This window comes from Xiphias gladius, chromosome 15, assembly GCF_016859285.1.
Source record: "Xiphias gladius isolate SHS-SW01 ecotype Sanya breed wild chromosome 15, ASM1685928v1, whole genome shotgun sequence".
NCBI classification, from domain to species: Eukaryota; Metazoa; Chordata; class Actinopteri; order Istiophoriformes; family Xiphiidae; genus Xiphias; species Xiphias gladius.
Window position 1 is genome coordinate 14784982 of NC_053414.1, and position 12771 is coordinate 14797752.

At 37.2% G+C, this 12771-nt stretch overlaps 1 protein-coding gene and 1 pseudogene across 1 annotated transcript; both read left to right on the forward strand.

Annotated features, from left to right (window-relative positions):
* Positions 1-1953: 1953 nt before the first annotated feature.
* Positions 1954-5743, forward strand: LOC120800572 (annotated as a pseudogene).
* Positions 5744-6288: 545 nt separating this feature from the next.
* On the forward strand, positions 6289-11320 carry LOC120800478 (solute carrier family 22 member 7-like). The gene is made up of 10 exons (XM_040146610.1): positions 6289-6669; positions 6775-6878; positions 7641-7795; positions 8439-8607; positions 9312-9435; positions 9529-9638; positions 10056-10270; positions 10537-10645; positions 10897-11103; positions 11196-11320. The coding sequence occupies exons 1-10, from the start codon at positions 6289-6291 to the stop codon at positions 11236-11238; spliced, it is 1617 nt and encodes a 538-aa protein (XP_040002544.1). The 3' UTR covers positions 11239-11320.
* Positions 11321-12771: the final 1451 nt, after the last annotated feature.

Consider the following 12771-nt stretch of genomic DNA (forward strand, 5'->3'; position numbering starts at 1 on the left):
GAACAAAAATCAATTGTATATACAGTTTTAATCCATAGAGATAGTGCAATTATTATGTTGACAAAAGAAGATTTTTTTTCATGGATTAATATATACTATATAATTGACACAGTAGCAATTAGAAAGATGTAGGCTACTGTAGGCAACAAACAAGTTTCAATGAAAAGAATAAACTACTTAGTTACTATGTTACTGGTATGATACTTAATTTTTTATGATGCAAATATTAAATTATTGTTCATAGACATTTTTTTTATCAAACTCAACAAAGTTATTTGCTAAATTAATAAATAAAGGAAATCCACAACAGTAGGGTGAATGAATCATTTAATTATGGCTTAACTTTACCAATAAAAAAACTGCAAACGAGAACCACTGTTAAGAGGTTGAAGAAGTTTATCAAGGAATTACTTGCCAAATCCACTACTTACAGTATTCATCCCCGACAGGCCTGTGAAAGACAAAAGTTTGTCCAGAAATTGTCTCATCAGTCGATATCCAGCCTTGTCGACTTCAAATCCTGGCAGTTTCAGTGCATGACCACAGATAAGAGATTCTGAGCGCTTGTTATGAAGTGCAGCTACCAACTTGCACACGGTGTAGCCTTGCTCATTCATGTATGCTGCTGTATTTAAAGAGAGAGAAGAAGAGGTGTTCCTGCCCCCCCAGACCCCCCCCCCACCCAGACACAGCTCAGTTAGCATCATGCAGCTGCAGCAAGTTGACAAAATGAACTTGTACCTAAAACTTTGAAGATATTTTTAGACTTTTTTGAAATTTGAAATGTGCCATGAGCTTGGTATCAGTTCAGGTGTTCCGTTTCAATAATTAAATAATTCAGTTAACAGTCACTACTGAGAAATACACAAAAATGAACAGTCTACCTCATGCAAAATCAACACAGATATAATGTATGTTGTTTTTCAACCACAGTTACAGGTTGCATTAATAATCATTTGTTCATTGCTGTCAAATTGGGGTATTATACAGGGTTGATAAAATTGAGGATAAAGTTACACATTATAAAACTGCTGTACAGTAAATAAATGAAGTAAGACTGCTGTTCTCTATGATGGGATGCCCGTACATGGAACTAAATCTGAGTTTGAAATGGTGGTTTGCAGTAGTAATATGGGCATAGAGGAAGAACTCTACTAAAATTTTCGGTACACAGTCAAAAGTTGCAAAAAGCTGGGTGAGCATTCCTATGGAAGCCCAAAATTCATGTTAACTGATGTTTGACCAATCACTTGGCTCCACAGCGTGTATCAGGCTGTGCCATCATAAATCTGCTGGGCCCCATGACATACGACCCTGTTGTCAAGCCCTGACCCAAAGGACCTTTAAACTGACCTAACATACTTTTAAGCTTCTTTTAACTCCTATGCTCACCCAAGCGAAGAGAAAATATTCAGTGGCTTGACCCAGCCTTACATCTACATTGTATCTGCTGAGGCTAAGCTGCCTTGGCAGCCATTGCCCACTCAGCAGTCCAGCCATCATCCCCTCTTATCTAATTCACCTATGCTAACCAGTAGTTACTAGTTATATCAGAAGTTTTCTACTCTCTGAGCAGGAGCTTGTATCCTATGCTTGTGGAGCTTAATGAACATCCGACAGTATATGTTGGACTAAAACTCGAGACTAACAATATGTAGCATTACGCATAGAAAATTAGGTATCTGCACAAATATTAATGCAACAATAAAAGGCATAGAATCAGGCAGCATATTTGAATTTTTGCCACAAACCTCTTGTGCACAGGCAGCCAGCTGTCACTCACACAGTGAAAAGATGGTCAAACAAATCTGATGAGCTTTCGAAGAACTGTTTTGATACAACTGTGTGGGAAGTACCTTGTGATGCTAATGGGGAGGACATTGACAGTCTCACACACTGTATTACTGATTATATCAGCTTCTGTGTGGAGAATGCCGTACCTTACAGGACAATATGGTGTTTTTCTCCAACAACAAATCCTGGATTGTTCCTGACATAAAGGCTCTCCTCAATGTCAGTGGACTGCGGAGGGGCCTTCGAACCATCTCTGGCTACAAGGAATCTGACTCACAGCCTGTGGGGGACGGAAAGGGCATTGATCGCCACCAGATCAATGCAGGGAAAACCAAAGAGCTGGTGGTGGACTTCCGCAGGCGTAAACACACCAGCCTAACAGAGAACATCCATGGAGTGGACATTAAGGTGGTGAAATCATACAAGTACCTGGGTCTTCGCCATAATAATAAACTGGACTGGTCTGACAATACCATTGCACTATATAAGCAAGTGACAGGCTGCTTCACCCGCAGTGTGTGAAGAAGAGATACCACAGGTCCTTCCTTCCTGCGGCTGTCAGACTATACAATCAATACTGTTGCCAATAGACCACTCACACCAAAACTGACAAATCCACTCATGCAAAATAAATGCATACTAAACTGTGTAATATCAATATTTCCTATGTGAAATAATGTGACTCCAACAGCTGAGTCTGTTTACTCATTTAATTGTTCTCATTTTGTACTTTACTTTACTTATCTTATCTTATCATCCACCTCACTTTCGCCAAATGTAAAATGCAGATGGTCTTTGGCTCTTGATGAACACTGACTGAGTAATTGCACCATATTGGGTACAGTAAAAAAATTGGAATGATTAACATGGGGCTAGTAAATTTGTCTTGTTTTTTCTCTGTCATTTTACTTGACGTCACTATTACAACTTTTAGGTTCCAGTCGACTCTAGAAGCACAGCAAAAAGAAGAGATTAATGGAGTTGGAAAATTCCAAATCAAGCTAGTCTTGATTCAGGTCTTCTCTCGAATTATCAAAAACTTCACAGAAAAGTGGTTGTTGCAAGAGCGTGTACATACAGTAGTGTGCCAAGTCTTATCACACTGGGAATATTACAGTATACATGGACAATTGGTAATAAAGTTTATAGTAAAAATTACAACATGAACGAATGAGTGTAAAAAAACTGAAAAACATTACGCATGTTACAGGCCTTACTTGTTTAAGTCTGTATTATAGCAGGTTCCTGTTAAGAATATTTAACAAGGAATACAAAGAAACTGATTATGAGATAAAAGAGGGGAATGTGAAATAATTTGATTACTTATGTGCAAAATATGTCCTTTCCTGTGAACCTGGAATTAACCAAAAGTTTTGAGCATATTCTTTACTCTCAACTTATTCTATTCATGACCAGATTTTGGCGACGGCCGCTTATGGTCGTATCATATTTATCATCCATGACGTTTGCCGTGCTGAGTGCTTTCTCCACATCGGACGCAATGTTTGTCGACGTGAGATTTTTAACAGGGATGTTACTCACAGGAATAAATGTCATATCCATTGTTGTCAGTAATTAGGCTAGTGCTAAACCTTTGATTGAGATGAGAAAAAAAGAACAAGTTTTAGCTTTGTTCATGTTTGTTTCTACTACATTTGTTTCTGTGCTGACATTTTTGGAGATGCCGGATGGTTCGGCATTGTACACAGGACCTTCCGTTGTATAAGCAGAAGTCTGGGTTGGACACTTGGCAACTGGATCTTGGTTGGAATTGCGTACTGTATAATTGAGTGGCGGATGCTCATTCTGGCAGTGACCTCACCCCTGAGACTGGCCCTCATTGCTTGGAGGTATTAAAATTTCATATCTTACACCTTGCAACATGAAAAGCTGAATCCTGTTAGAAGCTGATGAGACACTGAACGCAGCATGTTTGTCACTTAAGGTGGCTTCCAGAGTCTGCGAGGTGACTCGTTTATGAAATGTGCCGGGATGAACAACATAACAGCATGTATGGCCACCATCACATAAAGGGTACTTTTTAACATTGTTTTTACTTTGGTTAGCTGACAACCTTTTAGCAATATAAGAAATGATATGTGTTTAAAATGAACACTTTGATTGTGTTGGTGTGTTTACTGTCTACTGTCTTACACTTTTGTTGATCTTTTCAGGACTCTAAACATTAGGAAATTTGCTGTATTGTCAGGGATAGTATGTTAAGTGTGAATTTCTTCTGATAGGTTAAAGGAACAGTTCAACAATTTGGAGAAATACAATTCTGGTGTCTGTTATGTTGTTGAGTGTGAAGCTGGAGCTGGGAGATGATTAGCTCAGCATGGCACAAAGACAAGAAATGAGGGGAAACAGCCTACCAGCACCCTTTCATCTCCCACCAAAACCACAAATTGTGGTTTTTAACATGTCCGTTTGTGTATGGTTTACAAAACCAGATAAAACATGTTAATCAGTGATCTTTAGTGGGGCTGGTAGGTGGATTTTTGAACTTTGGACAGAGTCAGATTTGCGGTTTCCCCCTATTTCCAATTTTCATTCTAAGCTATGCTAATTGTCGCCTGGCTCCAGCTCTGCATTAAGCGCACAGACATGAAAAGTGAAAAGCATATTTCCCAAAATGTTGAACCATTCCTTAGTAGCAGTTGTAGACTATGCTTGCTGTTAACATTTGACTTGTGTAACAAAAGACCAGTTTAACAGTCCTGTTTTTTCTATGTTCTCTGAGCTTTAAGCTCAGTTTGAGAACAGTTTTTAATTCCATTTCTCTTTTTTGGTGAGATCTCCTTATGAGCCTTTTTGGGTTTTTTAACCTCATCAGTACAATCCCTTTTTGATTCCCGTTAAGTATTATGTATATTTTTTTATTACATTTGCAAATTACTAAACTCAACTAGTTCATTTAAGATAATATGTGAAATGAATCAAACACTAGATCTAAACTAATGATTAATATTATCTTTTTAATATACAATGCAAAAATATCAACAATGTATCATGTGATATGATATTTAATATAATATGCAAAATGGTATTTAATTGAAAGATGATTGATGACACCAGCAGAGCTCACAGTAACTTTCCACTTTTCTTTTTTTTTTTACAGTCCTTGCACTAGTCATCGTAAGGTTGTCAGTACCAAAGGTTTGAATGTTTCTTTCCCCCCCGTTTTTTTTAGGTATGGAGTTGCTTTTACATATTATGGGATAAGGCTACATATAACTGGGTTTGGACTAAACCCATACCTCACCCAATTTATATCCGCTTCCATCAAAATGTTCAGTGGAGATTGGTGTGTATTTCCTCCTGGAGAAAGTTGGAAGAAGGCCTGGCAAGATGGGGATGCTGCTATTGACAGGGCTCTGTCTCCTCATCAACAAGTGTGTTGAAAAGGGTAATTTTTGGTAATCCAATGAATTGATTGTGTTGCATTTTAATTTTTTTTTTTTTTGTCAATATATCTGAGAATACTTTTGATCAGATTTCTAAATCTTTTCCCTCAGATAAGTGGGTCATTTGTACTGTTGCAGCAGTCCTTGGAAAGCTCTGTCACAGGCCTCCTTCGCAATCATATTCCTCTTTAAAACTGAACTTTATCCCACCGTTGTACGGTCAGTGAACAACTAAGTCATGTATCCAGTTTGACCAAAGACAATGATCTTCTATTCTGTTGGTATCAGATGTACTACAAGTTTACATTAACCTCAGGTCTTTGATGTTTCGACAGAATGGTTTAGGCAACACCTGGTTTGTAGCAAAGCTGGGGGTGTCCATATCCCCGCTCTCCATGCCATTGGAGGACATGTGGCATCTCCTCCCTGCAGTCACTCAATGTGCAGTGGCAGTTGGGTCTGGATTAGTGGCTTCATTCCTGCCTGAAACATTAAACACCTGACTGCCAGAGTACATCGAGGACATTGAGAAACCAAGGTAAAGAGGAAATGATTTTAAAGAAAGATTACGTGTAATTCAATATTAAAGCTACTGTAAACAATTACCCAGCTCAATAAGCTTCACTGCTAAAGAATAATCCAGTTAACCCTGAAAAGGCAAGTTTGCATAACATCTTCCTAATAATTTACATGTTTTAATCATTTTCCTGTGTCAAATATGAAAACTGTTCATCTCCGTTCCTGAACTACAAAACCCGTGTATGATATAATGACTGTATTGCTTTTAATGTATTTCTTAGGGATACATACAGCATTCACAGGCAGCCAACAGCAAATGATTTATTTTTTAAAATATGTTACTTGTCAGACAATTTTTATACAGCTGAGCGAACACAAATTGTCCATTTGCATTACCTTACTACACACTCACACATTCTTAGAGCTGACCATTAACCAGCATTATTTAACACAATGAAAAAGAGTAGTGGCTCACTTTCAAACCCTTCTTCTTGTGTGGTTTGTGATATTTTCTCTTATTCTCTGAGCTTCACTCCAAATTGAAAGTGTTACATTAATTAATTTCAAAATGAAGTTTGAGAATGTGCTGGCAGAGGTAAATGGCTATGGGAAATTCCAGTTAGGTATGATCGTCATGATGGTAATTCCTCGTGTGACTTTGCCATTTCACTTTCTACTGAACAATTTCATAGCGGCTGTTCCCTCTCACCACTGCGACATCGGCTCTCTGGACGATGGAGGTATTTTTAGGAATTTATCGCAGGAACAGAGGCTTGTTGTTGGCATTCCAGTCCAGGAGGATGGGACTCCGAGCTCCTGTCACATGTTCACAGAGCCTCAGTATCATCTGCTGCTCAACTACTCCAACGTTACTGACCTACCCACAGTGCCGTGCCAGAATGGATGGGTGTACGATAACACAACCTTCAAGTCCACTCTGGCCACAGAGGTGAGTTTTATTTTTTTGCATTTACAAAGCATTAAACAAATACCAGTCCCAAATTAGCGACTTTATTTTTTCCTTTTTTAAATGTTATCTCTGTTCCTTCCGCAGTGGGATCTGGTTTGTGATAAGAAAACAATCAACAGAGCCACAACCACAATCTTTTTCATTGGAGTCATGTTTGGAGCAGCAGTATTTGGATATCTTAGTGACAGGTGTTCATGTCTTCAGCTCTCAAATCACACCTTTACACCTTTACACTACTTTATTGAATATTTTTTTAAACAGATATATAGGAGACACTCATACATTTAAAATATATTTATAAACAGTATAATTATTGATATTATAGTTTTAGTTTGTAGTTTTAACATTAGTGTCTGTGCACCTGTATTGAGTCAAGGTACCAGCTATGCAGAAGTCAGAAAGACAGTCAGAAATAGTAGTGCAGCCAGTTCAGCTGTACAAGGGCCCATAGCCTGATGAGGATTATGAGTACGGTTGTCTAAAAATTCATTCAATATGCAGATAACACGCTTATTGACAGAGGAGCTTAATTTTACCGGCCTGTTAAAACATAGATGTACCAAAGAAAGAAGAAAATCCAGTACTTCTTATTTTTGGAAAGTCCGAGGTTAATATTCAACTATCAGCTGACAAAAAGTTGATGTGCAGTAAATGGCCCTAGAGAGTGTCTCCACAGACTATATAAAACTTTTGACTTCACCTGTTCCTATTTCTAAACTTTATTCTGACCATAAAATTAACTCGAACTCACACATTGAACGTCTATAAACTATATTTGTTTTTGCACACTGAACACATTTTTATAATAAGTAATATATTTGTCTACGCAAATAACTTCTTCTGAACATATTCTATACGTATTCATATTCTTCTGAACGTACACTCTTCGAAATATTTGATCAAACTAATTAATTAATTAATTATTAATCTCGAATTATTTTTTCTCACAGGTTTGGCAGGAAAAAAACAATTCTGGTGTCCTACATGACGACCACACTCTTTGGATTTGCAAGCGCTTTCTCATATAATTTCACCATTTTTGCTGTCATGAGGTTCTTTACTGGATTTGGAATTTCTGGAATAAGTATAATCACCACTGTCCTTTGTGAGTTTTACATTATAGTCTGTCTTTTATATATGTCATTCTTGGAAAACAAAACAAATATTAGTTCAATTACATGTGGGAAATTTTCACAATGTAAAACTAAGTCTGTTGAGGTGATTCACCCTGTCCTCTTTAATCACTATTCGTGAAAAAAAAAAACAAATTTGAAACCTAGTATGTATTGCCAAAGTGAAGAAATGATCTACAAATCAGCCAAAGTGCTCTACTTTTATTTCTATAAAAAACATCAGAACTGCTTCTTATGAATACACTGTATGTGGGACTACATATGCATAAGGCTTATGTCATTAAATGGTTGCCGCTATCAGTACTGGCTCATATTGTATAGTTAGGTAGGACAATATTTCTTGCTTCTTAGAAAGTAGTTTTTTTTTTAATAGAGTGCAGTGAGGAAAAAACACAAAATTATAAACAGTAAAAGTTTTCTTCACACACATACCCATAGTTTTGCAAGACAGACTAAGTATGTACCTTAACACTAACCTTTTTATAATTTTTGTGTTTTAACCTCAATAAATACTAAAAATACCACTTTTTGCTTCTGCTAAATGTACACTAGTCTCCTGTAATTATAGTAAAGTATGTTTTAATACATTTGATTTATTGTCATTACTCATGACAGGCATTGAATGGGTGGACATCAAGCATCGAACTGCAGTGGGCGTTTTAATGAGCTTGGACTGGAGTATTTCTAGTGCTCTGCTACCTTTCATTGCTTATTTTGTGAATGACTGGAGGTACCTGACTGCCACAGCAACCACGCCACTGTTCCTGGCGATGATTTGTTGGAGGTAAAGAAAAATGATTGCCATATAATTATTGTTGATTATATTGCCATATAATTATGTCATAAATAATTGCCAATTAAGTGTAAAAAAATAAAGCATTATTATAGATAAAAGCACACTCAAAACAATTTTACAGTGTTTAAAGGTGCTATAAGTAAGTTTTTGCTATCGCTAAATAGCCAACTTTAGCACTGATCGCTGTTTACTTACCAAGAACTTCTGCCGTCATTGCATTTTCAAGACAAGAGGTTGGAATACATACTCTGAGCAGCGTTATATTTTCACTCTCTCATGCTGAACTGAGGGCAGACTCGATGCTACAGTGACTCACTATCGCAAAGTGATATTACGAGACGGGACGGGCTGGGGCTAGCTGGTTAGCATGCTAACTTCATTAGAAGAAGAGAAATGATAGAAATAGAAGCAAAACAAAAGTTAACATTGGCATTGCTCTCCACTGCTGGAGACAGCTCTTGGCGAGTAAGGGAAGGAAGTTTGATGATGAAATCACAATGTTTCTTCTAGACTGGTGAGTAAACGGCTGTTAATGCTAACGTTGTATGTAGCGACTGCAAAAGCCCCTTTAAAGATCCTTAATCTTTATATACAGCATGACTTCTAGTTTTCAAGAGGCAGAAGTGTGACTCATTTGTTCATATTAAAGATCAATTAAAATCTGTCCTTTATCATAACAAATTTTTTTACAGGTGGCTCCCTGAGTCTGCCAGGTGGCTTATAAGCAATGGAAAGCTCAAAAGTGCTCATTTTTACCTGAGCAAGTGCGCAAAGGTCAACAACAGAGAGCAGTTCCTGGCTGACCTAAAGCCCGAAGTACAAAAGTTACATAATCTGTTCATTTCTACTCTGAAATTGATACCCAGAACTAATTCCTTCTCTTACGAAACTTTCCTTTTTACTCTCCAGATTCTATCCAAAGTAATACTTGTAGAAAATGAAAACAGAAAATATTCTTATTTGGATCTTGTGAAGACTCCTAGAATGAGGAGACTGGCTGTACTTACTGGCATTGTGTGGTACTGTACTGTATATTAGTAGCATTTTTTTCTACCTTAAACAACTGAGACTTTTACTGTACAAACCTTGCAAAAATGTATAATGTGTTTATTCGACTGTCTGTATTTGATTGCTTAACCTGAGTAAAGCAAACCTTTAAAAAAATAATGACAATTTCAACATTTGAACATTTTCTATGCACCTGGGATAAGTGCCCATGGTATCAATAAGGTAATTCACTCCAAGGTGTCAGGAAATAGAAAATGATAGAGTCAGTGGATATTTCCATACATCAAAACATCATGTATTATGGGGTATATTATCACTTAACCTATTGTTAGGTCCATTTCACTTGTAGTTGTAATGTAAATGAATGAAACTAATATTCTCTGGATCAAATGTGTATCATGTTTAATTTGCTCTTTTTCTGTTCATAGGTTTGGAGTAGCCTGTACTTATTATGGAATCAGCTTGAATGTCACTGGATTTGGTGTTAACATTTATCTCACACAGTTCATCTACGGTGCAATTGAAATCCCAGCAAAAGCATTGATCTTTATCAGCTTGAACAAAATAGGTCGAAGGTTGAATCAGGCTGGAACACTTGTTCTGACCGGACTGTGTATATTCTGCAACATATTTATCCCTAAAGGTAAATGATCAATTTAGGTGTGTGTCTTTTTGAAACACTAAGGTTATGGTGATGCAACTATTACTAATGCAACAATAACGGATGACAACAACATTAGAAAAAGAAAAACTAGGAATAAAAATAATACATTTAGATGATTGGTTATCTAAGTAAAGAGTAAATGGCATTGGATACCAAAGTCATTAATTTTCAAATTCTGCACATAGTGACTTTAAATATAATACAAGGTGGAGTTAAAATGTCTATACAAAACCTTTTCTTTTCAGAAATGCGGGTCTTTCGGACCACAGTAGGAGCTCTTGGCAAGCTTTTTGCAGAGGGAGCTTTTACTACTGTATTTCTGTACACAACGGAGCTCTACCCCACAGTAATGAGGTCAGTAAAATATATAGAGCTTATATTTTGCACATTTACAAGCAGTATCTATTATCCAGAAGCCTTGTCCAAGCAGGAATTTTACTGAGACATTTGGAAAACCTAGTGATTAACACCCAGAACTAGGTCTTCTTCTTGTATCCATCAGTGTTTAAGGGAGCTGTAGTTGTGTTTTGAAACAGATCCCTGACAGTTACAAATTTGTTATGCTTTCTCTGTAGTCCAAAGTGATGTTTTTTTCTGTTACACAGACAAAATGGATTGGGCTATAGCTCCTTTATGGGGCGTTTAGGCGTTTCTGTGTCCCCCCTGATCTTGCTTCTTGAAGAAGTGTGGCTCCCTCTGTCGAGTACTGTTTTCTTCATAGTGGCTTTTGGCGGAGGGCTATCAGCTTCTTTTCTTCCTGAGACTCAAAATGTCCGCCTACCAGAGACTATTGAGGACGTGGAACAGACGAGGTACTGGTCGCTATTTTATAACTCTCACTCTGTATCCAAACATTCACAGAGAGAGATAAATGTTATAAAATGAATCTGTTTTTGTTTTTCAGAAGACGATCAAGCTCCACATCTGATGAGAAATCTCTGCCTTAAATGTTTTCTTCATTGCAACCAAAAGGCCTGCATGGGCACTTTGCAACGTAAACAATCTGTAAACAAAATATTAATATATCATCAACTTTTTTAGCAAACAGTTGCCTATTTACACATCCAGCAGATATCGAGTAACATTAGTGTTCACTTGGAGTTGAGTTTCTGTCTTTTTAGCTATATTTTTGGTCTCTATCAACTCACCAACTACAGTATATGAACCGATATTCACCAGCTAGTCGCTAACTTTGTCTTTTTGTCTGCGGTTTGGTGCTGGGCAGGTAAAGTACAGTGGGTTTTTAAGAGCTTTTTGGCTGAAAACAGCTGCGCACTGCATCTGGAAACAACCCTGATGAGAGAAGTGTGCCTGTGCCTGTGTAAAACTAAAAACAATGTCCACAAAGACACTGAAATGCTCCTTCACTTCAGAGTCAGGTGAAAATTCTCTCTTGGTTCATTACTGCAAGCAACTCCTTTTCACATTGACATACTGTAGTCATAAGTACAACCTGTATAACTTTGTACAATATAGCATTTTAATAAATGTGATCCAATGTATTAAAGTACCATTTATTCATGATTAATTCCTGTTGTTGTACTTCAATAAAGAGAGGATGTTGCTGAAAATTAAAAAAAAAAATCAACATTTTGAGGACGCTGCTTTAAGTACACGTCTAGAAACAAGACTTCACAACTATGGAGTGCAGAGACTCGAACAGAGACAGACGAACAGAAGAAGCAGTAGACTGAATGCCTTGTCATAAGATGAGGAAACAGGCTTTAGAAATATGGCATGTTTTGCCCTCTGGAGATGTAGTGGGATCTGGTATGTGATGAAAAAGAGAAAACTAAAAACCTGAAACATTTTAAACACCAGGCTAATCTACATTGCAGAGTGTGAAGGAAAGAGATTGATAATGAAGGGGATGATACTGAGTCTGTCCACGGTGTAACACGTATTCATGCTATGGTTGATTCAGAAATGTGATTGTTTTGTGAGTGACCTTTTGAATAAACTCTTCAAGTAGTTCCTGTGTTTTGTTACAAATGCACTGGGCAAATCTCAATAAATACTTGAACCAACAGTCAGCCACCGTTTAACAGTTGTGTGTTTGAAGCCATGATTCCACATACATTATTTATTTTAGAAAGTGAGGAGATACACAGAAGTTGTGGATGCAAGGTGAAGTCCAGTAACGTGCAGGTGCATTGCTTACTGCCTAAAGAGCTGTTGACTGTTGTGTATGTCCTTTACCGTTACTGCTTCATCTCAGATTAGCATTGAAACAATTGACCACAATACAAAAATAAACAGTGGGCTGCTATCCCTGGAACATCCTTCGACAAACTTAGACCCTGTCTCCTAAAAATTACATTTCAATGACCGGATTACATTTTGTATTAACATTAAGAGGATGTGTTGTTAATTTAAATATTATATATGAATTTATGAGCATTCAACCAAAACCGTGATTTTACCCTAATCTTAACCCAATTGCTTTTGTTGCCTAAACCTAACCAAAGACTTGACTCTGG

Coding starts and splice junctions, on each gene's coding strand:
- LOC120800478 (XM_040146610.1), top strand. CDS start 6,289: ATGAAGTTTGAGAATGTGCTGGCAGAGGTAAATGGCTATGGGAAATTC. Junction 6,879..7,640: donor TTTGGATATCTTAGTGACAG/GTGTTCATGTCT, acceptor TTTTTCTCACAG/GTTTGGCAGGAAAAAAACAA. Junction 8,608..9,311: donor CTGGCGATGATTTGTTGGAG/GTAAAGAAAAAT, acceptor ATTTTTTTACAG/GTGGCTCCCTGAGTCTGCCA.